This window comes from Lissotriton vulgaris, chromosome 7 (assembly GCF_964263255.1).
Source record: "Lissotriton vulgaris chromosome 7, aLisVul1.2, whole genome shotgun sequence".
Classification (NCBI taxonomy): domain Eukaryota; kingdom Metazoa; phylum Chordata; class Amphibia; order Caudata; family Salamandridae; genus Lissotriton; species Lissotriton vulgaris.
This window is the reverse complement of record NC_141695.1, coordinates 543,196,633-543,224,418: the sequence shown is the minus strand read 5'-3', so window position 1 is coordinate 543,224,418 and position 27,786 is coordinate 543,196,633. Positions and strand designations below refer to the sequence as shown.

Below are 27,786 nucleotides of genomic sequence, written 5' to 3'. Positions count from 1 at the left end.
CAACCAAATACAGATATAAGCAAATACAAGAAGACCAGTTAACTTTGTGAATGGCCTTACTGTGCGCACAAACACGTTGCCACAGGTTTAGTAACTTTTGAGCCACTTCAGCTAGAAACAACTATTTTTTATGCAGATGTTGGGTCATGTAACAAATCCATACTTATGGGAAAAGAAATTGCAGCCATTAAATTGCATAATTCCAGTGGCCTTGGTTATGGCTGATTCCCAAGCATAAGACAGCAAAGAGCATTTTATTTTTAGGTTTACCAAAAATATGTCATTTAAGTCCACAGGTATTGTGAGCTTGTGAACCACTTGGCTAACGACAGGACACGCTTCCTTTGATCTCAACTGGGCTGACCATTTAAAATGTGCTCAAACATATCGACTTGGTTACCCACAGAAAAAGTTATTTTTACCGACTACATTGGAACCCTGTAAAAATCTATTTTATTGTGATCTAATGCGTGCTCCACGGAAACTATTTTCTAGTGAGATCCATATAGCATATAACATGACAATCTCCTACCGAGATTTAGTGGACCTGAACACAAAATGTTACCATTAAGGTAGCTTCAGGTTATATAGACAATCTTACCAGTGGGTTTGATGAAGACCCTACATGAATTTTCCATATGATAAAGTTTGTGGACCTCAGGAAATGAGCCCATGCAGATCCAACTAAATACTCACATAACCTATTTAGGTTGAGAGACGATAGCTGGGACAAAAGGAAATATTGTATTGTTATGTTATGTTATCTGAGTGCACTGAAACTCATTGATTAGGTCATATGTAATCTTCTCATTCTTCCATATTACCTACTCTACATGATTTTTTTCCAAATTAAGATGTATTAGACAGACCACTGGAAATATTCTCAATGAGATACGTTTTTAGAAAAGGCTACAATGAAGATGTCAATTTATATCAATTGGATAAAGCGCAAGGTGTCTTTTCACATAAGTCCACTGGAAAGAGTTCCTAAATTGTTCCCATTGTGATCACCTGGGCAGGTCACATGAATTCTTTCTTATAGAAATGCATTGGGTAACTCGGGGGAAATATTAGGAATTTTCCAGAATAATAAACTTTGGTTGTATACAGGAATTGTCCTATGTAGGATTCAATCTTAGCACATGTATTTATCCCACAGCCTTTTATAGAGTAGAATAGAGGAAAAGTGTTCCAAAAACTCCTTTGGACAGACCTTATACAATGTATAAACTTAGATTCATTAAGTAAACTACAAACATTTGGCAATCAAATGAGCACTGCAAGTGTTTCTGCAATTTTGTTTTTACAAACAGAATACTGTGCTGCATCTTAGAGGCTTATCTGAATGTCTCCGGTTTTAATTATAATATTTAATTTTTGTGTGAAAATAGGCTGAGGCCATATATATGATATGTACCAGCCTGGTTTAAATAAAACCTTCAAGTAGTAGAACTTCCGGGAAATGCTTAATAATAAAAAAGTGTTCACTGGGCAGATCGACAGACCGAACTAACACACAGCTATATAACCTTTTGTGTCCAACAATATGACTGCAAATATTTTTTAACCAGAATGAAAAGAGACTAAACAATAACGACTACATTCATCAGATGCCCAACTTGCATTTGATAATGCTGCTTAGCACCGGTAGATTCCTGCTGCTTTCACTGTTACTAATTTCACTTCCATGTATAGCAGCTTTTCATAACAGGTGAATCTGATGTAACTCAATATTCTAAAATGAGTCATTGAAAGATGAAGATCTTGTATTCAAAATCAAAAACTTACATTTTTGTAAACATACTTTTGTTAGTAATTGACAGACGTCTTAAGAAAGCAAAGAATTGTTGATGGGAATCCTTGAATCGATCCTAACTACTACTGGTACTTACTCTGGACATCATAGTTTTGTAATTATGCTCTTTCAGTGTCCGCAGTTGGGTCTTAGGTGCTTATTTTATGTTGCACTAATGATTTTGCAACGATTTAGAATGACAATATGATGTAACTCTATGCTATCAGTATTTAAGTATGCTTTTCCCTTGTACAGATTGTGATTATGCACCTATCACTCTTTGATATGTTCATATTATATTGTTTATATTTAGTTTTTTGGGGGGAAGTGTTGCGAAAGCAACCATTCCAGGTTGATGCAAATTCTACTGACTGTTCACTACTCTAGTTGTGACCGTTATTTGTTTCTACTGACTTAGATATTAAATGCATTCGTACACAGTGGTGGTTACTTTTGAATAAGGCCGCAATGCAGCCAACACATGCTGGGCTACCGTTGGAATAAAAATCGCTGGTCACAGGAATTACGGAGTGCAAGTTTGCTTCCATTAATGGTGGATGCATATTGGTGTATATACACATATGTATATATATATATATATATATATATGTATATATATCTATATATATATATATATAGATATATATATATATATATATATATATATATATATATATACACACATATGTGTATGTATGTATATATGAACATATATGTGCGTGTGTGTGTAATCTTCAGCCATCCTCCTCAGCAAGGGGATAAACAGATACTTATATGTTGCTGTTTTTTCCCATTGGTGAGGAGGCTGGGCGTAGACTTACAAGGGACAAAACCTTGAGTGGATCATAATGGCCATCTTCATCTTCACCAATGGTAATTGCAATTTACACAATAGTACCAAAGTGTGTGTATGTCTGTAATTAACGTTCATTACATTTTTGTATCAGCAACACTATTGAAAGGTTTCTATAAATTAATGTTTCATTCAGGCATTCATGAATTATTGACGGATATGTATGAACTGGTGGGTGAAGGAAGATGAAAAAATACAGAGCAATTACATGCTTCTTGCATATCTGGGGTAACTGTTATCCTTTTTTTTTGTTTATTTCAAGTCCAATATTGCACTTATCTTCCTTCACGCTATATATATATATATATATATATATATATATATATATATATATATATATATATATATATATACACACACACATTTGATATACACATTTGAAATACACACATATACATATATATATCTCAAATGTATATATATTTACAAATACATATGAATCATGTGGGATTTACAAAAAAATAATAATACAGCTAGGCACCAAGTAAAAAAATAAATAAACATAGAAGGCATAAAATAGATAAGGCAAAATAAAATTGCACCAAAATGAATGTGCCAAAGGGATAGGCGATTTTGTGGTTTCCTTAGGTCCATTTTGTTGTTGTTGGCATCCAATGGGCAAAGAGCCTCTCTTGGCAATTTCGCAAAACATAAGTCTTGCAGTAATGGTTGTGCCAGAACATCGTCCCATTTTCAATATACAACCCCTCAGACCCCTACCCGCTCCCCCTACACAAAGGAAGTCCTAATGTCATAGGGCTGTGCTCTCAGACTCCTCATCTGACTGGGTCTTCTCTCCTGCTGCTTCAGAGTCCCTCCGCTTCTTCTCCTCCAAAGCATCCCGCTGCAAGGCGGCATCAATCTCTATGAGTATGGAGGGGATGTCAAAGTGAACGAGATCTGCAAACGGGTACAAGAAAAGATGGGGTTAATTCCTGATCAACATCAACTGTACGGCTGAAAGTGCATTAGTACTCCAGGCAACATAGCACCAGCAGTAATGCAGAAAAAAGCAATAAGAACCCTGAACTTCAATATATGGAACCATTTGAAAATATTAGTTATGGTGTCAGATATGCAAAGCTTGAAAGTCTTATAGGATCATTTAAATGGTCTTATATGTATTTTAAAGGTGCCTCCTCTCATAATACCAAGAAGTAACTTAGTATTTTCTCATATACTGTGGTGTTTTATTTAAAACACACCTTGCAGCGATTTTTCTTTTGGCACAAACTTTGAAGTAATAATAGCCACCACAATGGAGGCCTTCAATTTAATGTAATGTTAGATGGACCTCTCCAGGATCCGAACCATTGATCCCAATCATTGTTTGCACATTACATACTGATGTATGCAACGGGTAAGCCCACTTAGCTATCTAAGACTAACTGCAGTGTCAAGTATAGTCAATCAACACACTTTTGTAGCCGGAGCCGCATTCAGAGAGGTTGACTAGGCGTTGTCTAGAACAAGCAATGAGGTCTTATGGTAGCAGTTTTTGGTGCAGTCTGGCTCAGCTTTTGGTGCAATGTAGATCCAAGCCACATGCTAAAGGTGGAACCAGGAGTGCGAAGGGGCTGAAACGCAGATGGGGAAGTGAAGGCGAAGACGCATATAAAAGTTGTTTATTGTGGGACCCATAGATGAGAGAAAAGCTGAACTATGATTTTAAAAGTGAGCCTTACTATATATCTATGCCTATGGGGGTCCTAGAAATGAGCCTTACTAAATCTATGCCTACTGGGGTCCTAGCAGGGTAAGTCTCCTTCCATCACAATGAAATGTCATTTTTTACTAATAAACAACATTGGAACTGTATGTGAAAATGGCACAAGGGTCCTCCCTCAATACTGGGCTCACTTGGACTGGTCAGGACATGAAGGTGAAGTAAAGCAGGCCTATTCACCCTTGTTCTGTCAGAGCAGCAATCTACCAAGCATTTCATGTCTTACCTACACATGTGCAAAGTATGATTCTGGTTAGGATTGGAGCCATGATCAGACTAGGGTTCACCGAAACAGCATCGCTCTTCTTCTGGGTAATCAGAGGGGCTTGGGGTGTAAACCCATTCTCAAAATGTTATCATTCTTCAGACTGGGAGGAGTAACTCAGATCTGTACTTTGAACGGTTGTGTAGTTTCTGCTCAGGGCGCTAACTCTGATTGCACTTCCACTTCTCCCCTCACTCTTGAGCTGCATATGTAGAGAGGTAGGCATAATCCCTGCCTTTATGAAGCTGCATGGCTCCTGCTCAGGTCACCAGCATTTGTTGGTGCTTCACAGCTGGTGCTTGCCCATTTGGTGAAATTTAAGTCATTCAGCTGTAACCGTGCCTTGCACATGTTACCAGCTCCACTCCTGGGCTATCTGTGATTGCTCTCTTTTTTAGAATTCTCATACAGAGCCCCACTGCCCTTTTTATTAGGCTGCGACAATGTACATGCCTACATGTTTAAACCTCAACCTCACTGTAGGGTTTACATATATACAGTAGGTCTTAGTAGGCAGAACATCTAGACATCTAGTTCTCACCCCCAACAGGAAAGAGCAGAGAGAACACTTCTTATGCATTCAATACAATTGCAGCTACATTATATAGTTCCTAGCCGGCAGTGCTGACTGGAACTTCAAATTTAAAATGCCACTATAAAATGCATTTTGGGTGATATCTGTGCAATACCAACGGTGAGCAGTTTGTGGCTACATGTCCAGGAAATATGGAGGCTAATCTGAGGCAATATCAACATCCTTGAATGGGTAGAAGTCCAGAATTTTCCCAATAGGTTTGTCCAAGGGTGCTGCAAGATTTCAGTTCTTGTATGAAGAGCGCTCCAGGTTATATTTGCACCTTTTCTGAAGTCTTACATTCCCGTGTCTTAAAGATTTTGCCTCTTTTGCTTTTAGGTGGACTTTAGGTGGTTTATACCATGGTTAAATAACAGTGTCTTTGTTTGCTTCTGAGTGGACTTGCTCCATACACTGTCTTTATTTAACAGTGCATGAAGGGGTTGTGTCTCAGCTGCTTCTGTATGTACTCCATACAACACACTCCCTGGTAGACTTCAATTATCCACTTGTGATGCAGACTTCAGGATGCTGACCAATCCCAAAATGGCCGGTATGCATGCTTGCATCTATTCTCTCACTCTTCAAAACACCTCAAGCTTGTGTGCAGTGACATTTCTACAAACTATGTTTGATGCATGTCTTTGAACTTCAAACACCTAGACCAACACCTCTCATGTATACCAAACAACAACAACAACAACACTGTCAACTTCGCACTTCAGACTCTGAAAGGGAACCAAGAACATGAATCAAATCATGGTTCTTCCTGGCCTTGTCATAGAAATGTAACTCTAGTACTTTATACAATACAAAAATACACCTCAAGTCCCTTATAGAGGATGTACGTATGCTGTACAATTTCATCCCTGAAGAATAGAACCCTTAAATGTACTTATTGTACTTTCATTATTTACACGGAGTTGCACACTTATACACTCAGTGCTCATGTGTGTGCCTGACATCCTGGATGCACAATGGCACTTGAGTAACAGTTATACTGGTTCCTCATACATTGTTAAATATTAGTTCTTGTCCTGTACATGATGTTACTGCTGTTGGAAATGTGTCCCATTGGGAAAACTGTCAACCTCCGTCCTACAAATCCTCTACATTACAATGCCAAAAGCAAGTTTGTTTACTGAGCAGTTACAACAGATAGAGAGAGGTACATAGCATGCATGTTGCGTGTATCAACCTCACAGGTTTAGTCCGCATTTCATGCTTTCTAGTCTGGGTACTACTAGGCTAGAATCCTTTCAACAGTTGTTGTAGGCAGTTCCTTGAAAACACCTTAGCTGAATGCCATATTGTCTGGAGGTAGATTACAGCAGAAGTAGGAGCAGTTGACAATGCTGCGGCAAAGTACCTCTACCTTGCCCTAGGTGGGGAAAGTCAGATGTCTTTAGAAATTCAATGAGACTTTAAATCAGAATTGTGATCCCTACTAACTGGACAAAGATTGATTCTGATAGAGTCTAACGTACTTGTGCCTATTCTCCCACATTTCTGCATCTATATAGAACAATATATTTCTTAATGGTTCATTCATAATAGATTTCACCTGTGGAGTGGGAAGCCATACTTCGATAAAAGTGACTAAATACTACACTAGAAAGAATTATGCCTATTGTGATGTTTCAGTTATTCTTTTCATTTTTGTTCTGGGCTAAGGGCAGAAGATGTAGGAATTACATTTAATTAAGATTCCATGTTCTTTGCCTAGCAACCCAATTGTCTAATCTATGTTGTTGATTGACTGCTGTGCTATTGAAACGTAGGGGCATGTTTACAAGGAGCTAGCACCATTTTTTCTTAGGTCGAGGCTGGCGTTGCAGCGCATGCGCTGCTCACTTTGAAAGGCATGCAGTATTTAGTATAGTGTGGAAGCTCTGCCCACTCTCCACCCATCTTTTTCATTGGCTTAGGTACTAAATGCTGCCTTCCGATTGGTTTTAGCTTGTTTGTCCCTCCTCATGACAGCCATGTCCTCATTTGTATCCTTCCATGCCTACTGGCCCCTTTACACCAAACACTATTTTCTTCCCTGTCTCCCCCCGCCCTCGCCCGCAGTCCTGACTTCTCCCCCCTCACCCCCCACTCCTGTTTGTGCCTTTTTGCCCTCCCGCTCCCCAGTTTCCAATGCAATAGGTCTCGCGTAAATGTGAGTCCTATTGCATTGCAAATGCTTGTTTTTTCACTTAACAGAGGTGCAATAAGTGCTCCACACTGTTCCATATTTACAAACAAATGCATTGGGCCCAGTCAGTTTGTAGATGATTGTATCATTTTATACCAGCAACAGGTGTAATGTATGCAGGGTAGGTGTTTCAACGTTAACAGTCATGAAGAACTGATACAGTGAAATATCAACTTTTCACTGCGTCACTCTATGGCTTGACTGTGTCAAAATACTTACGCCTTCTCAAACCAGGTGCAAGGATTGATGCAGGGCTTTTAACATGGCACTCTTCTCTGTGTTCTGTGCATTGCTGGAGATGTGTCAGCCTTACGACCAACTCCAGCAATGCGTCATTTCAGCACCAAAAGATGCGTCAGAATTTTTGACGGATCCGTGAATCCATGCACTATGGAGAACTGTATTATAAATACAGCGCATGCATGGCATTGTTAGGGTATTTGCGGCAGGTGAAAGAAATCTAATGCATTGATGCATCATTTGTTGTAAATATGCCTCTTTGAAACCATGGTCTGAATTTTTGGGTATTATTATATTTTCAAATATTTGAGTTTCTTATTTAACATGACTTACTGGTCGATTTGAGATCCTGGAGTTTTGGGCCTCTTAAGATTGTGGATGGACTTCCATCCTTCCACCATCCATTTGGAATGGGGACCGCCCAACTACAAGGTGGCGGTCCCACACGTCGAATTACGATGCACTGCCAACACGGCGGTCGCTATGTCTATTCATTGTACTGCGGTGCTGCGGTCTAAAGCACCCGCCACAGTACAATTAACGAACCGTTACATACCCCTGCACTGCATTGCAGGCACCATGCAGGATATGTTGGGGGCACCATACATGCTCCCCCAGGGCCCATGTCCAAGGCCCAGGTGGTAAGGGGGTCCGCTACGGGCCCCCAAGTCCGTTTCCGTCTGCCTGGTTACGGCGGGTTAACCGCCGCTGACAGACAGGTGGAAAGGGATATCATTATGCCTACAGCAGTGCCTGGCAGGCACCACCGCCATTATGTGGAATGCTGGAGGTCCGATGGGCAGTCAGAATAATTCCAACTGTGTGACTCGTGGCAGTCAGTCTTTCCGACCACCACACATCCACCCGCCATCCAAATGTGTTGGGCAGAAAACATGATTGCGGTGGGATTGCCATTGACGGGCTGTCAGTGGTGATCCCACCATCATCCTAATTGGGCCCAAAGTCTTTTCTGGCAATAAAATCTATGTCTAAATAATCTAAATGGCACCTGTGTCTTTCTTTTCGGAGGATTGTTTTTTTCCACCAATGAGTAATCTAATCTAATATATACATTTAAGATAATGACCTGGGGTGCATATATGTATGAATATGTTGGTATTCATATAGTGTAAACCTAGGTACCTAGTTATGTTGATTTTTATATGAGCAGTGAGGGTAGGCAATATGAGATTGAACACATCAAGAGGGTGGGAGGAGTGACAAAAAATATTATATGAATATTAAAACTGGCGAATTTAAGGTTCTGGCCATATAGTATCCCTCTCTGAAATTGGCCATTCCTATAGAATTGGATTTTAGATTCCTCTAAAAAAAGATTCAGAACTAGAAGTATCGCAAGCGAGACACATGTGAAATAACAACAATAACAAGAATGCTGGGAAATGCCACTGGAATGACCTCTCCTGACTTAAGCATGACAACAAAGGGATCTTGTAAGACCCTGCTGGTACAGGCCAACCTTATCTCCACTTTATGAAGCGTCTAGATACCTGTTCAGTGCATGAAAACTTGTGCTCAATCTGTAAGGATTGCACCAGGTACTCTAGCAACAGTCTGGAAATCGTCAACTAGTACCGAATGGTGACTATCTACGAGCAGATGTAATTTTGAGTTTTCTGTTGAACTTAGTACTACAAAGTGCTACAAAGTAGTTTCAAAGCAACATGCATGAACAATATAAAACCCCCAACTAAAATAAAATTAAATAACTTAAGGTAAGCTAAACCTCACATTTTGCTACAACACTATTAAGACCATTTCTATTCTGTAACATATCATTTGGTATCCAATGATAACATTTTATTTTCAAGACAGTCTAAGGAATGAAAGGGTAATATAATTAACTTGATTTTTACAATCTTTCAAGCCATTCTGCTCTCAAAACTACTCAAAATGTTTGTTCATCTACAATCAAGAACCTAGAGAAGGTAGGAAAAAATTCCCAACATGCATTCTCATCATATCCCTGCAAATAAAACAATAAGCAATTTTGTGCCAACAAAATGACATAGTTCTTTGATAATCCTGTAATGTGTTGGTTCAAGTTGTTAAAATAAGCAATGTTATGACATCCCAGCGTAGCCACGCGTGTAATGGAACGGGTGAAGGCTGATATCAATAGGGCGTTATAAAGCCAGAGGAAAGCAGGGAGGGAATTGATCATTGTATGATTAGATTTGCCTTTTGAACAATGCCAAAAATACATAAAGATCAGGCAGCATGGCACAGGACAAGTTTACCGATGAAGGAATTGTGAACTTGCATAGGGCGTGATAACAGTCTCAAGCCATGCACCTTTCTTTACAGCCCCATGCACAAGGCCGGAGAAGGTATGAGTTAGTGGTGATGACTGACATTCAGGCAGTAGCTGGAGGCCAGCCCAAAGGGATTGGGATAGGTGGGTTTAAGCTTGAAGGGCCAGAGAGGGGAAGTCGTAGCTCCTTGCTTACCCGGAAAATCCCCCTCACACTTATCCAATATTGTGTCACTCGCGTCAAACAGCTGCAAGCCCACAATGAGGGGGTATATGGGAGAAAAAAAAGGAAAGAGAAAGAAAAACACAACAGAAAAAATGTTCAGAGGGTTTTTATGTTGTAGGAGGTTGCATTTCTTACTGGTAAAGGCAAAAGAGAACACTGAACACTAGTACATTACATAGAAGGTTTGCTACACAGAACATAGAGCACAGGGTATAAAGACAATTAGAAATGGGAGAGGGAACCTCTTGGAAACAAATACCAGTCAACCATCCCATTTTCAGACAGTACTTAAATCCATCCCCAATGTTGTGCTGCAACACCTGTTTTAACTCTATACCAACATCATTAAAATGGTATTATAAGTGGCTCTTTTGACAATACAAACTTCCCATGTAGCTAAATAAATCCCCTCTCTCCCTTAGCAGAGATGTCAGGTGGTAAACAGCAACCATCTTGGGAGCACAGCCACTTAGCCCTTCCTTCCTTCTACAGGGGCCTTACTTGTCTGAACCTTTCCTACTATGACTTCAAAGACTGGTGCATGCAGCACACTGACCTGATGGATTATGGCTGATGGACAATACTGGCACAGATGCTTTTGCATGGGAATGGATGCAATTCATCAACAATTATATATCCCCATGCAAAGCCTCTAAGATCCCAAAGGAGCCCCCGTGTCCAAAATGACTTAGACTAGGGGAGCGAACCACACAGCCCCCTCCCCGAGCCATTGATGGCCTGGGGATCCCATCGCTGGGACCGGCTCACTAGTAATATCCTGGGGAGCCCACTCCTGGGACATGGTAGTTTCCATGCTTTGCTTTCACTTGGTGGAAGCATTTTTAAATTTCCCGCCAAGCAGGATCAAACACCAAGTCTGCACCCAGTGGGTGGGACATTCAAAAATGCTTCCACTTTCTAGGAGTGGGCTTTTGAACTGTTTCCTTGCATTCAGTGATGCAGGCAGGGAAACAGATCAACATATTGCTTCTGGCTGGTGGGAGCAGCATTAGTAGCTGCTTCCTTGGGAAGGAGCAATGCTGGCTTCTGCTGCATGTGGGGAGGCTTAGGCCTTGATGGCTTTGGGGCTTCCCCTGGAGCCCCAACAGGTGTATAGTGGGGGTACTTGGGCACCCACCTTTTAGAAGCACTGGCCCGGGCTCCCTTGGGCTGATAATGGCTCAGAAGCTCCCTCCCCTTTTAACATTGACCCTGGGGGATTGAGTCCCCATGGCCTTAAGAGGCCTGGGCATAGGGGTCGCGCATCCCCCTCCCGTTTTTCATATATATGTATGATGATGAGGAATGGGGTCCTAAGGGCTTTAATAGGCATGGAGAGAGGAGGCCGCATTGCCCTCCTTTCCTTTCATTTTTAGAAATGGCCCTAGGGAATGGGGTGCCTAAGGGCTTGACAAAATCAGGGATGGGGACGCGCAGCCTCCCTTCCCTTTATTTAAAAGAGTATAGGGAATGGGGGTCCATAGGGCCTAACAAGGCTCATGAGAGGTGCCGCGCAGCCCCCTCCCCTTTAATTTTAGAAATTGCCCTGGGGGTGTGGTTTGCCATGCTTCGCTTTTATAAAAAAAAAAAATACAGCCTTGGGGGATGGGTTCCTCAGACCAAATACGGATTGGGGAGTGGGGCCATTAAGTCCCCCTCCCTAGTCATAAAAAAGGCCAAAAGGATGGGCTCCGTGGGCCTCATAAGCCTTGGGAAGGCGGCCCTCTTCCCTTTAGATTACAAAAAACGTACCTGGGGAAAGGGGTCTCTAGGCCCTAATAAGGATTGTGGGGGGGCAATGGTCCCCATCCCCTTTAGTTAAAAAATGACCCTCAGTGATGGGGTCCCCAGGGCTTAATAAGGCTCGGGAGGAGGGCCACATGGCCCCCTCCCTTTTCATAAAATAAGGCCCTAGTGGAAGGGGTCCCCAGGGCCTAATAGGCTAGGGTAAGGGAGCCTGCATGGCCCCCTTTAAAATCAAAGAGGCCCTGGGGTTCCCGGGGCCTACTGAGCTTGATTAGGTTTGGGGAGGGGGGCAATGTGGCGGGGTTGGCTTTGTGTATTGTATTTAAATATTAATTTACATTAAAAAAGCCCTAGAAATTCACTGAAAAAAAAGGTTAAAGTAACGTTATAGTTAGTTGTGATAAAAAGATGTTTTTGTTGTGAGTATAAGTGGGTGAAAGTGTTCACAAAAACAATCCACTCCTATTGCATCATAGGTGTGTTGAACACATTATAAAATTATACGTTGGAGAGTAACCCTGTGTACAGATGACAGTTGACAACTTGTGTTCAGCATGTTCCACACAAGTTTTTAGGCTCTGCAGAAAATATTTGCCAGAGGGCAATGACAATACATACAACATACTAAATGTTGTAAGCAGCCTTGAGTTATTAGAAAGAATCCTCTCATCATCACAATTTCTATGTTACATAGAAGACTGTGTGCGCCCGATATTAAACTATGTACATGTGCTTGTTTTGCTTCAGAAGATGGGCTATCTGTTAAGTTCTCACCACAGTATGAAGGCTACAGGTAGTTTAATATTTAGCACCTTCAGACATTGCTTATTTTAAGCCAATTGTGTCTTTTTTGAGAATGTTGCGTAGAGTGTACACTGTTCTTAGAAGATACTTTTTAATACTCTGTAGTGTATTTCTCATGAGAGCTTCAATGTCTGCAAAAAGTGTGCTACAGTATAATCTTTCTCTGTAGAGTGACTACTGTTTACAGTACCCACTTCTCTACTCATATCAACTTAATTTCTCAGTGTAGGTTCGTTCAGTGCCTACACAGGTTTGATACATATAAAAGCTGTCCATAGCACAGCATTAATTTTGGAACAGATGTTCAGTATTTTTGGAAACTTGGCTTTCTCTTAAAGGTTGTATACAGATAAAACACCGTAGACAATGAGGGTTTCACATATATCTGTGGTTAATTGTTAATGCGAATTATGCCACCTGTGAAGCATATTGGCATTGGGTCAATGTGGCACATAACCCATGCTTTCTACACCTAAGGTAGTTGTTTCTGTGATGACATTAATTATGCAAGTTGTTTCTGTGAGGACATTAATGATGAAAGCTGTATCTGTGATGACGATACCAGTTTATAGAGCAGTGAGTGCAAAAGAAGCTTGGATGGTGTCATCAGTGATGTCATCAATGGTGCCATTTGAGATGTAATCAGTGATGTCATAATTGATGTCATACAACACGTAGGGAGTGATAGAATATGTGAGTCATTTGAAGTGCATGGCTGGGGTGTACGGTTTAGTTAGCTCTGCAAACTATAATTGGTGAATTTCTGTTTTTTTTTAATTTAGATCAAAACGTTAATGTTGTCACTGACAATTTCATCTAACTATAATGTTGTGTAACCCTTTCTTTTTTCTGTGAATTTCTAAGGTCTTTTAAAAAACAAAAACAGATCTTTTTATTACACCTAACTCTAACATTAGTTTGACCTATGTGTTATACACAATGTGCAATGCATGCCACTTGCTGTTTATTTTTTTATCATTGGTACCTAAAGAGTATTTTGTTATAAACATAGCTCTTTTAGTATGTAATACTCTAAGCCTGCCACTATAAAACATTTCTTGGTAGTTTAGACTTGTGTAAGCTAGTTTTACTGAGCTCTACCTGTCATATACTGCTTTTTATGTCTCCTGCTGTGATATCTGATTTACATCATTCTATCATCAATTCCCAGTCCACCCACATCCAGTCCCCCCAAGTCTTTGTCCCGAGCACTCCCCTGCCACATGCAATACATTTTAACCCATGGGGCACTTGATTACCTGTGGACATGCTTTCCCCCGGGGACAGGCCATCTAATATAGGGTGCTCCGCGGACTGAGGGCTAGCTCCGGACATGCTTGCTGAGGGGGGTTGCGGGGGTGGTAGCGTGGGCCTCTGCCTTGGTTTAGGAGTGGGTCTGGATTTGGTTAAAGTGCTGGTCAAGGAAGGCGGTGAGGATAGGGAGGGTGTGGTGGCCCCCGAGCCTTGGCAGACAGGCAGAGAGTAGCCTTGCTGGTAGTTGAGTCCATACGGCGAAGGGGTGCTGGGAGGGGTGGGGGAGAGGCTGACCGGGGATGGCTGGCCTGTAGATTGGTCTGACATACCACCAGACTGACCATAGGGAATCTTGGGTGGAATTGGTGCCAGCTTCTTGGAGACTGTAAGGAGAGAAGAAAGAAAAGGGAGAAGAAGAGCAAACAGAGCTGTAACACAAAGACCATCAGACGTACACAATATGCAGGTAGCAGCTGCCATCATGCCACATCAACTCACATTTTATGAAATGAAAGCACAGGAAACTTGGAAGCACACTTCACAAATTATTTTCATCTGTATTGGGAGGCAATTGGTATTATAATTTTGAGCATCATGTGTGCCCTGTAATGTATTACCATACATGAGGGAAAATTGCGTCACTTGCAGCATCATTATTTCCAAGCAAACACATAGTCTTTATCAAAATGTAAACACTTACGTTAACACCTTAGCTGCGTGTAAACATTTCTCCCCAGTGCTGCGCTGTCCATTAGAACTAGTGCTGAATGGACGTTCAATGGTCGTGCGCAGCACTGGGGAGGTAGCGCTGCTGACGACCATTGGCCGTCAGCAGCACTTAAGGGGTTAAACAATAATACAGACCCAATCAAATCTGGTATCTGATGAAATAGAATAACTCATGACTGGTATGACTGTTTTTCAAATCACATTCCTAACAAGTTTCAGAAAAAATGACTACTTTTGCCTTGGGGCTGACTTTGTGAACTGTGCTTTGAGGGTGAAGATATAATGGTTGTCTAGAAACTGTGGGCTATATGATATATGCAGAAAAGACGCCACAGGGGCTGCAATTTAATTTATATTTAGGAAGGGAAGTAATGATTTAAATAAAAGGCTCTTTGGACAGTTGGAAAAGGTGCCTAGAAAGCAAGCAGTAACCTCCATAGATGATATGACATAAGCAAGTGTCTAAGGTATTTCTACCACAATGTAAGTTTCTAGGTCCTGATTGGCCTTTGTGTTGACTAACAAGCATGGTATTTCATGCCCACTGCCGCCACAAGCTCATCTTTGTCAATGTTGCACGTAGTTATCACTTCTTTATATAGATTTTTTTATAAGAACTTGGACAATGAAGTCGTAATTCAAGGTATATCCAAAACCCAATACACAGGCTCACATTTATACAATTTCTATGAGGTCCCTTAATCCTAAAGCAGCGCTCCGCAAAATGGTGTGACCAAATCTCCATGGTAATTATTAATGTAGATTCACATATGACCCATTATAATTTCTTCACTCTAAAGATAATGTTTAGAGTACTATAGATATTCTATGAAAAGCATGGCTGTCCATATATTTTCAATAGAATAGTTGTTTGGCTGATTGATAATGTAATTTAATATAAAATATTTAGAAATCTACTTTTTAACATTGACTGGCATTTCCCAACCTCCCTATCACAGGTGAGTCTAAATTAATGAAGGTGACATCACAATTTGGAATTGCTGCACAGTGGTTAAAGACCCCCCTCCACCCCCATTCCGAGCCCATCAATGAAGCCAACATTACATCCTAAAAAATAAAAAAACTATTGGTCAATTGTTAAGTTTTAACGTGGCAGATCAACTGCATGTTTTTGTGGATTCTGACAATTGTCTTGACTCATATAAGTCAGGCTGTTAGTCTTATCATGTGACTAAAACATACTGTTCTCTTTGTGGAACGACAAAAGTAGCTATCTCTGTCTATTATGCTTTAGTTATCTGTACCATGTCAAGTGTATTTCTATTTTGGAGCTTCTCTTTAACTCTGGAAGTCCATTATTTAGCTCTTTAATGTCAGTGAGGAAGCAATGAGTCGATAGGGTTTTTTACTTCCACCTACCTTACAATTAAAGGCTTGATTACAAGTGGGTCATCATTTTCCGATTCCCGTATAACCCCCTCCAGGGGTCAGAATTACTAATACATTGTTATTTAACACACCCAATAATTATCAGAGGTGCTAAATACCTAAACATTTGTCACATTGCTGGTGGTGAAACCTGCCAAAATTTAATATTGAAAAGCATATTGTGTTTACAGCATTATGCGGATTTTGGTATCAAAATCTGAATGTTGTTCCCTAGAAACTCGTAATAGGTGCTAATTATTGCACCAAATAGATAACGTACCATGTCATATCATTATTTAGTAGTACCCATACTCCTAATCAGGCCTTAAATGTTCTCCAATGGCTTAATGTTATTTAACAAGTTTACCAGCCCTCTCTTCAATGTGAACAAATTGCATAACCTTCAGTTTATCTTTGTGATAGTTTCCTGATTTATCCATTGTCTCCGAGGGGTGAGAGGCCTCCTGGATGAGTTCTTTCACTCTAAAGCAGAACGCTGATAAAACAGAGGTAATACTAACATGCCTCTGCCAGCACATATACTCATCAGAAAAACAATCCATTATCATCCTATTATATTTACCTTTCCCACTTCAGAGGCAAAAAAGGCAAGGAAATTGGAACAAAGCTTTGATGCAACTCTGACCTTCAAGTCACTCTTCCATGCATTGATGTTGATCTTCATCAAGGAGAAGTGGGAATCCTAATCACCATGGAATTATACTATCCCAATGACTTTGACTAGATTACTATTTAAATTGCCCATATTTCAGCATGTCCAAAACATCCTATCTACTTGATCTTAAAAGTCAGAAAATGTGATCACAACCAGCATGCAGTTAATCAAACTGCATTTGGTTGCCTGTCACCAAGTGAGTTGTCTTCAAATTGCTATGTCTGAGCGGTAATGCCTTCATGGTTCAGTCCCTTTGCATCTCAAGGCTACAAGTCATCCCTTCACTCCCAATGTGTTCTGAAATCTAACAACCTGACCTTCCTCCAGAGCAAAGACCAAATTCAAGAGGTGGGAAGACTGGGAAGGGTCTACATTTTCTTTTGTGTTGCCAAACTCTAAAGAATCTTGGAGCAGAGGAGCCTTTTACTAGAATAATTGAAGCATATTTAATGTATTGCATCAGGAGTTAGACTGATATTACAGTGGGTTTTGAAATGATTAAAGCGATGACCGGCTAATCACACTGAGCTGATATTTAAGAACAGCCATCACTGAAGTCTACAAAAAGTTGCAAGATAAATTGGAATCCTATGAAGTTATGAGAAGCCTATCTGTTTTTTAAGTATTTCTTCTACAAGTGAGATGCACTGACATTAACCTACATTATTGTGATAAGTGGACTTCTTGAAGTTCAGGAAAAATCGATCATGACAAATTGTTCTTATGAGAGGTTAACCTTTCGTCTGTTCCACAGGAGAATTATTTAACACAACTGTTCCAATGAAGGAGTGAGCAATTGCCATTGCTAATTCAAAAGGTTGCTTCAAACACCATTTTATCCCGGAAAGGCTGACAGAAATGAATTTGAGGGCTGAAATTGCATCGGTGATACATTTGATTTAAATCTAATAATCTAGTTTTTTCTCTTTTTTTAATAAGGTTGGTCCCCCAAGACCAATGACTGTTATGATTAATTTAGTTGTGCCTTACTATTGCCATTAAGCTTTAAATTGACGTTTGCATGAACTAAAGGAGCTTTTAACAGACAGAAAAATGTTCATAAATGGGTGATTCTCTACATTGCTATTTATATTAATGAAGAAGATACTCTTTTAAGTTTTCTATTTTCTTGTGAGCCTACTTATGTGATTCATGGTATGCAAGACAAAAGATAGGCATTTCACAATTGTAAATTTGTTTGACTACTTGAACAGTATGTCTTAACCCATTGTGCATGAATAACAAATATTGTTTTGTTTATAATAGGTGCATGTGTTAATAGACACCAAATGAATAAATCATTAAAATAAATACAAAGCTACTTGTCTCGGATAATTAAGTTCTACATAAAGATTTTAGAAATATATGAGTTAGACATTTAATATAATCTGTCCACAGTTCATTCAGAGTAATACTGGAGAGAAATACTATTAAAAGTCTTACAAAAACAGTTTCAGGATAATTGTTTATTGTATTTTTTTCGGCTCTTCAACAAAATGAGGAACCTCCTTCTTCCATGTACCCCATTTTCTATGACACACTGCCCTTGACTAATCATAAACATATATCCAGAAGCTGGAGTGCTTTAGCAGCAGGGCACAACAGTCTTTAATTAACTCTCTGTTAATGCCTTTGTCCTTGATTCTGTTCTTTAGGAATGTTCAGATATAATCTTTGCTTCCACTAACAGCATACACTTTCAGTTCAATCGTTTTTATGTAGTTTTATGTTATTTTCACGAATCCTGAATCAATTCTTGACATACTTTTCTAGCACTAATGATCAGATCGCAACAGACACACTTTTTGTTATTCCAGAGATCGAGCAATCGTGTATTTAATATGCTTCATCGCCTGCCCTATTTCGTTGTGGCACCACTTCTCATAAATAGTTTCCCAGCTTCAGCTCATAGTGTATTGCTTTGGACATTAATGCCGAAGCAGTTCACTTCTTCTGCTTTGGACTAAGCATTGCCATACATTAATAATAAAGCACTTTGCCTTATTTCAGCTTATACTCATACATAGTTTATTGGAATTGTGAGTAGAATAAAGAGATTGTGTTACATTTATACATTTACATACCCTCTCATTCAACATCGAAAAAAGACAGAAGTCAATGTCAAACATTTAACAGGTGTTAGCACCACAGATAGAATACTCAAAGCAGCAGGTAAGTGATAAAACAGACCAAACAAGATCACATACAGTCCATGAGGAATATGCATGTATTGTTGGCGTTGTGTTCTGCACTTGCACACTGCCAAGGGTATAGGTGGGCTTTGCCTTTACGAATCAAGGGAGATTTTCCTGAGAGGCTGGTGTCACTGAAAGGTCGGTAGGTCTGAGATATGGCCAACAATATTTCAGATTGTATCTGACTCTGCCGCAATCCTTGTGGATTTTCAAACTTACCAGACCATTGCAGGAAAGACAGCCTTGGTCAGTCTTCTGTCTGCAGTCAACTCTGGCTATTTCTGTCCACTCCTTCCTACCCTCCCACCCACTTCAAAAAAATTCTTGTACCTTTTCTCAGGGAAAGAGGGCTCTGGTCCACGGAGAGCTGACTGGCAACTGCTGATTGTGGACCACCACCAGAAGGCGCCACATAGCCAGAGCCCATACTCCCTTTTGGACCAGACACTGGAGAAAGTTCTTTGTTTTTCAAAGTGCTGCAAAAACAACAAAAATAACAATAACAATAAAATACAAATAATTTCAAAATTGATGTTAATATGCATTCATGATTTTATTAAATTTTCTGTGTTACATATTGCTAATTTATTTTTCAAAGAGCAACTGTCTCACTATTCATATAAATACAGCACTAATAGCATCAGCCCACAGTCCCTTTAAAACATTGTCTATTCCATTGGCTGTTAGGGTAGTTGGCACATTTGGGAGACAAAGTTTCATGACTCGAGAATATGAATAGCATGTCATAACATGATACTTTAGAAACTGGAATTGCCATCCATTGCTGGCTGCATTACTGAATACCGAGAAGACTCACAATCTATGCACCTTCTCTTGTATGAACCGCAAAAGATGAACTTAATTGTTTATTCATAATATTAGCTTAAACTGCTTAGACAGGACAGTGTTCAATACAATGCCAGTGCTGACCGTGCCACCTGGAGTCAGAATCCACACTGCGAGGTTGATCCATAAAGGCATTTAAGAGTACATGAAAGAATACTCCCGTAGCACTTTTTTTGTGCGTGTACATCTTTGTTAAATGGCCCCAAACCATCTAAAATGGAAATATGTAAGAATATTCATATACAAATAGGAACGATGGTTCTCTTTGCACTTTTGATTACAGGGAATGATTTAAAAAGGTATGTAAGAGTACATTCAAAAGTACTCCTGTAATACTCTTTTATGTACTCATAAATGCCTCTCTGAATCGTCCCCAGATGGGCACAAAGCTTAGCATTTTTTGAAAAGGAATGGCTCTCATGTTTACAAATGCAAGGTGTCAATTGATTCATTTTGAGCCTAGAGCTTTTTACTAAGTCATATCCCTGTAAACGGACTAAGGCAAGTTCAGACACCGGCTAGTTTCTTTCTTCCATAGCCACCTATTTTTTTCTGTTCCAATCCACATTATATTTTTCGGTATTAACAATACTTGTTTGTGGAGAAAACCATTTTATGGTCACAAAGTTTATATTGCTGTTTGCAACCACAAAAACGTGTTTTACAATGTACTAACTCTCTTATCACTCACTATACCCCCAACCGTTCCCTCCGTTCCTCTAATCAGTTCCTCTCCAATGTACCTCGGTTTCGTAGATCCAAAACCGGAGGCACCAGATTCTCTGTTTTGGGTCCTTCTTTCTGGAACAGTCTCCCCCTACCTATCAGATCCATCACTGTCTACTCCCAATTCCGCAGGTCCCTAAAAACCCATCTGTTTTCTAATGCTTATCCCTGCTAATCACTTCTGGCTTCTCCCATCTCCCTCAGTTTTCTTTACCTCTAGCGCCAGGAAGCCGCTTGGTCACAGTGCGCTTTATTAAGAACCTTTTTCATTTCATTTCATTTCACTAAAGCCAATTTAGGAGTCAGTAACTTTTGATTCACTCCTAAAATTACTTTGCGACTGCATGCCAAATCACTATTTTTGGAGCGGTATATTGTAGACATCCATTCTAAACCGTGGTTCCTTATGAGATGCATTAATGTTTGGAAATCCAGTTGCAGAACACTGAAACATTACATATTCCCTAGTTGGGGGAGGAAGGGGTCGTAAAACGATACCTTCCCCTTTGTGAGTGTAAAATAAAATTTGTTAGGAATTAGGTCGTAATCCAGTGGACCACTGATAACTCTGAAACAAACTTTAAAAAAGGTAAACTTTAATGTTTAAACACAGCACTGTTTCCTTTAAGGAACAAGGCTGCATTAAAAAAAGGTTACTTTTATTCAAAGGCAATAATGGGCATGGTGGTTGGCTGACCCTTGGAGGCCACCATTCCTGTAATGGCCATCAATTGTAGTGAGTTGCAGGTTACAACCTACCTCGTTGATATGTATGAAGCAGGTCAGATTGCAAACCACTCCAAATTGGAATTTTATGACCAAGTCTATCAGTACATATTTTAATTTGTAAAATCCTTATAGTCACAAAGATAACTGCGACCAGTTTTCAGTACATTGGGCTCTAACATTTTTCATGAGTGGTAGTCTGAACTTATTTGTGTTTTTTGGGCTTGTATGAGACTGGAATGCGATGGGGGATGGACACATGTATAAAATCCTGCATATCTAAATATTTGGCATTCATAAAACATAGGCAGATTTTACGGTTTTCCGTAAGAATTTGTTAATTCCAATTAGGGTTTTTCAGTGTCTTGTTAGGTTTTCAATTTTTTTTAAACCAAGGCTTATCATTGTTTATTCTTTTTTTCTCCATACAAATCATGAGGCTGGCGTATTTCCAGTGATTATAAGCAAAATGGCTTTTATTTATTCCCATTGCCATTTCTTTCATGCTCCTTATTCCTTTCTCTATACATTTTCCTTTAATTTTCTCATACAAGTAACTTTTCATTATTTCTCACACCTTCAAGTCTGCCTTATTTCTCAGGAAACTCCTCTTTTCTGCAGTCCAGTACCACCCCATGTCCCAGATGTGCATGAACGGCGAAATGTCTACATCACATTAAGATCTAAAAGGTGCAGATAGAAAATAATTGTGAGCATTTAATATGTCTTCCTGCTCCTCTATGCTTCAGACAAATGACAAAGAACGACTGAAGATTCTCTACTTGAGAGATGAGGTATTTATTGTGGGGTACTCTATTATGCCAAACCAGTGTCACACTGCCCTGTTCTTTTTTAGATCACCAAGAAAAGAGTGGGCTAATAAATGCGGATTTATTGTCTGATCTTCACCTATTCTTGCTCTATAATGTTATGGGGAGATGTCTGCTAAGGGGGAAACATCACTTACAACGCATTTATTACAACGCACTACCATTACAACGCAACCATTACAACGCAAACCATTACAACGCATTGCACTGGGGGGCGCTCTAGGATAGGGAATATATTTAATTTACTATCCAACACCTTCCCTACTATCCACGGGGACTGGAGTTGGAATAGTAAATTAAATAAATCACTATCCAGCGCTTAAAAGCACTATGCGTTGTAGTGGTATGCGATGTAAAAACCGCGTTGTAACAGCAGGCGTTGTAATAGCCTGCGTTGTAATGACACCAATCCCTGCTAAGGAATTAATATGCATAATAATAGCAATAGGGTTTTTGGTGACAGAAACCTATACGTTATAATGCAAAACAGCTACTGTCGTTAAACTTCATGACTTTCAGGATGCCTTAAGACATTTGCCTGTGCTGTTCACATCATGTTTTAAGTCTATTTTACATTGTTAGGTTGTGTCTATGGGCCTATGTGTTCATTTGAAGGCCAGTGAGATGACCACTATATTTTTTCTGTGCGTGTGCCTTTATTTATTTGAATGCAACCAGGTGATGGATGGGATGCTTGAATTAATATCATCCATTGGCAATCGCTTAGGCTGCATCCCATTCCATATTTTTTTGCCCACCATACCACCTCAGTTTGGACCCAGCCATATGAAATTCAGCTTTGACCCTGCTCCCTATGGAAACGGTCCAGCCCAAACTGCCAAGACAGGTCCTCCCTGAAGCAGAAATACAGGTAACCTCAGACTGGTGTTGCCCTGATAAGGGCTGATCAGCCATGTATATCTTGATTCCAGTGGCATAGTGAGCACGGGACCCATGTCTGTGCATACCCATTGCACTTAGGTTGTCAACTACAAGGTGATGGATGGAATGCTTGTATTAATCTCAGTCACTGGCAATCGCTCGGAGCCCTGTTGTGATAGTGCTGAGAGAGGGCGATAACAGGCAGCGCTATATATCTTCTGCAACCTGCTGGTTTTATAAAGCACCAACACAACGCGCCGGCATCTGTCACTTGAACAGCCATTGCCGACAACCCGAAGGAAACCAACATATTTCCCTGCCTATGGATTTAGGATGCACAGTGTTTGGCCGCTTACAAAACAAGGGCGACTCATTTAAAAGGTAGAGTCAGAGAAACGAGTATGTTCATCACCAACAAGGAGCCTTTATTATGTACATGTCACAGGCTTACTAGGAGGTCGTTTCATGTGGGAAGTCAGTCAAAAACCTCACTTGTGAAGGAGGAACGATGAAGAGTGATTTTACAGCAAGCGCAAGGCCTTGGATTAGCTGCATCTCTCAGGGAAGGTAATGCGATGTGCCGAAGTGATTCATAAACGAAGACTAAGAGAACGGTTTTCAGGAATGGTCAGAAGCCCAGGGGTGAAGTCACTGCCAGAACCCGACACACTTTCTCCATCGACGGTCCCATGCGTACTGCCGCGGTGACGCAGCAGCTGAGGAGCTTGTGAAGCCTGGCCGCGTGGAGCAGATGTGCATGCATGAGTGGGCTCTTCTTCTCAAGCCCCCACCACCTCCCCCCGGAACATAGGATGAGGGCTGAAATATGCAACTCACGTCCTTCAATTGTACTCCTGGTGACACTACAGCGAGTCTGCATGTCAGAGTCAGAGTAACTCCTATAATAATATAGGCCTTCTTTTCTAATAAACTTCGCAATCACTTTTCCCACTAATTATCTACAGTGCAGGTTTTGCAAAACTACAAATACCATCTAATAAGAAACCCCAAAAAGGTTACAGGGGCAGTCCGAGCTGGGGAGAAGCGAGCTCCATGTGCAGCCTCATGCTGAAACTAAGCTTGCAAAACTTCGTACCAGCTTGCACACCTGGCTCCACATAAAACAAATAAACATGCACACGGATGAGGCTGCGAGGGGAAAAAGAACAAGCATTAAGTTTAAAGCTGAGCGCGGCGCCGCTTCACCGACATGGCGCTCAGTTTCTTTATATTTTGTATAACTTTAACTCAGAGCGTGGTGTCCTTGAAGCGGGGGCTGTGCTCAGTGTTAAAGTTAATAAATATATCAATAAACCAAGCGCGGTATTCGAGAAGCGACGCCGAGCTCAGTTTCAAAGTTAAAACAAGCGGTTATAACAATTGTTATTGCAACACATTACAAGAATGGGAAAAAAGTGCATAGCTAATAATTAAAGGAGTGTGTGTTCTGCCCCCAGTAAAAGATCCAATACTGGAGGACAGGGCCAAAAGGGGACAGGGTGGCAACCAGGAGGGATTGAAATTCCTCCGGTGCAATCATTGCACTGCCTTTTGCATAATTTGTGACGCCAAACAACGCGCACAAATTAAAACTGCAGGCCGAGCTGAGACACGGCTTCGAAATCCATATTGATTCCAAGAAGACCCCTGCATGGTGACTGCAGCGCATGCGCTGCTTTCGCCAGGCCGAGACCTAAAAAGAGATTATGGTAGTCCGTAAACAGAAAGGAGAGCAAAGAGCATATATTTTAAATTTCCATACTGAACATTATAGTAACACCATATACACAGCAGCGGCTGGTGCAGGTAAGCATGGTCAGGTGGGCCGGCGGGCGGGGGGATGTCAACAGAATATGGAAAATTAAATAAATAAATCCTACTGCATCTTCTGTCGACATACATCCCACTGCGCTTACCTGCACCGTTGACTGCTGTTTATAAACCTTGTACTACTTTTTCCCCTCCATAATCTCTGTTTTAAGTTTTTACCGCCATCTTTGCAGCATAAATGTGATCAAAATAATGTATAATTAACCATCTTACTGAAACAAATTCAAATATTCCTTTAAGTTCCTTCTTGACTTTGTCTGAAAGAATGTGTTAACTTTCTTTCTGCAAAACACAACTCATGATTAGAGGCAACCCTGAATAAATGTTCCTATAAATAACTTGGTACTTTTAAAAAATATTTCGCTATATGCCCTCTAAATTATTTGACAAATGTAATCTGTCATGAACTTTTCAATATATGTTTTACTTTTTCACGTTTCAACAACAAAGTTTTTGCCATTTTTGGGACATAAGGTTAAGGTTCTTTTGACACATTGACCCCACACCCACCTAGCAAAAATAAAAAATGTGAAAATATAGTAGCTTAATAAAAACACAATATAAAATGTGAAAATGACTGTGATTTTTATTTAAAATGGGCAATGGGCAACGTGTGCTATGAAGATAACATGTGAGTCAAATGCGCCTTTTTATCCTAGATCTAAATCTTTAATTGGTAATTGAAGAATATATGTGAATTCAGGGTTTAGTTTTACTTGCCTTCTTCTAAAAAACTGGCAATATGCACAATGCCATCTTATTTTGAGTATTTTAAGAAAACATTTTTCGCTGAACTCTTCTAAAAGAGCGACCAAACAGCAACAAGAATAAAAAACACTTCCCACATTACTGCACTTGCTTTATGTGTGTTCACGTGGATGAAAGTACTGAGGAAGTCCAAAATGTGTTGCTTTCTGCCTGTTTTTATCAAAATTATACAAGTGACCTGCTTATGAGTTGTCTTTACCACATGGCAAACTACTCCATGTACAACCTGTGAAAGCAAACATTTCTGAAAAGTGGATATGCTGCTAAATGCAGTGCAGAGAACGCTTGTGTTGTTCCCGCAACATTACCCTTCACATCAATCCTCATGGCTGTAGTGCATTGCCCAAATACCAACATTTCCATTTCGCAGAGCTCACCTGGACTGACCATACCATCGTCCACTTTACCAGAACACCATCGACAAGCAGCACCACGTCACCCACTGCAGCTGGTGCAAGGAAACAAAGACTCAATGTCCTCAGGCCCTCAGCACCAAACAAATCAAAACCTTAGCAGATCTTGGCCAGGCCAACATAACTTCTCCGCCTGGATCAACAAATGCGCTGACAAAGTCGCCCCACTAAAACCAGTAAAAACCAACCAACCCTCAAAACAACCCAGCTTGTACACCCCAGAGCTCATGACCACCAAGCACAACTGCTAGTGATTCAGAAGCAATGGTGCATCACCAGGGACCCCTCCAACTGAACCACTCACAAAGCAGCCCTCAGTGACTACCACCTGTGCATCAAGGAAGCCAGAGAGCAGCCAACACTGACCGCATCAACACCACAGCCAACCACACAAAGAAACTTTTTTAAATTGTCAATGAATTCTCCCACCCAGCAGCCACAGAAAACACCATCCACCCCTCCCAAGATCTCTGCAACACACTCTCAGACAACCTCCATAGCAAGACTACTACTACCCCCAACCCACCACTCCACGCTTTGATAACGTCAATCAATCAGTGAACACCAGCCAAACGATAACCACATGGTCTCTGCTCACCACTCAGATCACCACAGTCATCCATCCACTCCAGCCCGCCCAGCAACTCCTGCCCCCACCATCTTTTCAACCTCAGAGATATCAGAATCAGCACATAGCACACCAGCATCCTCAAAACCTCCATCTCCACAGCAACTTTCCCATACGGATGCAGACACACAGAGGTCAGACCTCTCCTAAAGAAGAGCTCAGACGATCCTAGTAACCCAAAAAATTACTGACCAATCTCACAGCTCCCCTACTTGATGAAGCCATCAACGAACAGCTCACCGAATACCTGGAACTAGGCCACCTACTCAACGCCTCACAATGAGGATTCTGTGCCAACCACAGCACTGAACTGTGCTGACTGCCTTCACAGACGACATCAGAACGCTCCTCAACTACAGAGAAACCATGACTCTGATCCTACTTGACCTCTCTGCTGCGTTTCCCACCATCTCCCACCACACCCTCATTGATGGATTCCACAACGTTGGCATACAGCAAAACAATTTCAATTGGATTGCTTCTTTCCTTTCAGGATGCACACATAGCATCCGACTACCTCCCTTAACCTCCGCACCCAAGTACATCATATGCGGCGTACCCCAAGGATCTTCCCTCAGCTCCACCCTGTTCAACATCTACATGACCTCCCTTGCAGATGTTGTCAGACTCAACGTAGTCTCTTACGGTGATGACACTCAACTCATCCTCTCGCTCACCAAGGACCCCTCCACCACCAAAACCAAGTTCTGCAATGCCATGACCGATGTAGCCAAATGGATGAGAGACCGCTGCCTCAAACTCAACTCCGACAAAACAGAAGTACTGATCTTTGGGAAGAACACCTACGCATAGGACCACAGATGTTGGCCAGCAGAACTGGTCAACGCAGTTGCCTCCTCTTGCTTCCACATCCTTCGCATGCTGCAAAGAATCTTCAGATGAATCTCAATCAACCGATACTCCTTTGGTGGCAGAAAAGCCACAAAAGTGGAAAAGAAAGGATTTCCTTTCGTTATTTAACCCTCACACACCCTATTGGTGTCAGGCTTCATCATCGGGTTCACCCAGACTCCTAAAGGTCTGGATGGGTTCAACCGTCTTTCAGGGAGCTCTTAGGAGACATAGGCCAGGGGGACTTAAAGAATAAAAATCCTACTACACCTCTAGGTATCCCTTTATTAGTGGGGATGTAGTGGATGTTAAAAAAAATAAAAGCTGGTCTTTCTAGG

At 40.8% G+C, this 27,786-nt stretch overlaps 1 protein-coding gene across 1 annotated transcript in view; it reads right to left on the bottom strand.

The window, feature by feature from the left end:
* Positions 1 to 3,100: 3,100 nt before the first annotated feature.
* Positions 3,101 to 27,786, bottom strand: part of ARHGAP44 (Rho GTPase activating protein 44) — a 524,893-nt gene continuing 500,207 nt past the window's right edge. The window contains exons 19-21 of the mRNA XM_086928736.1: positions 19,278 to 19,423; positions 13,964 to 14,341; positions 3,101 to 3,548 (exon numbers count right to left, since the gene is read on the bottom strand). Coding sequence (XP_086784862.1) covers positions 3,400 to 3,548; positions 13,964 to 14,341; positions 19,278 to 19,423 — 673 coding nt within the window. The 3' untranslated portion in view covers positions 3,101 to 3,399. The remainder of the gene's footprint in view (positions 3,549 to 13,963; positions 14,342 to 19,277; positions 19,424 to 27,786) is intronic.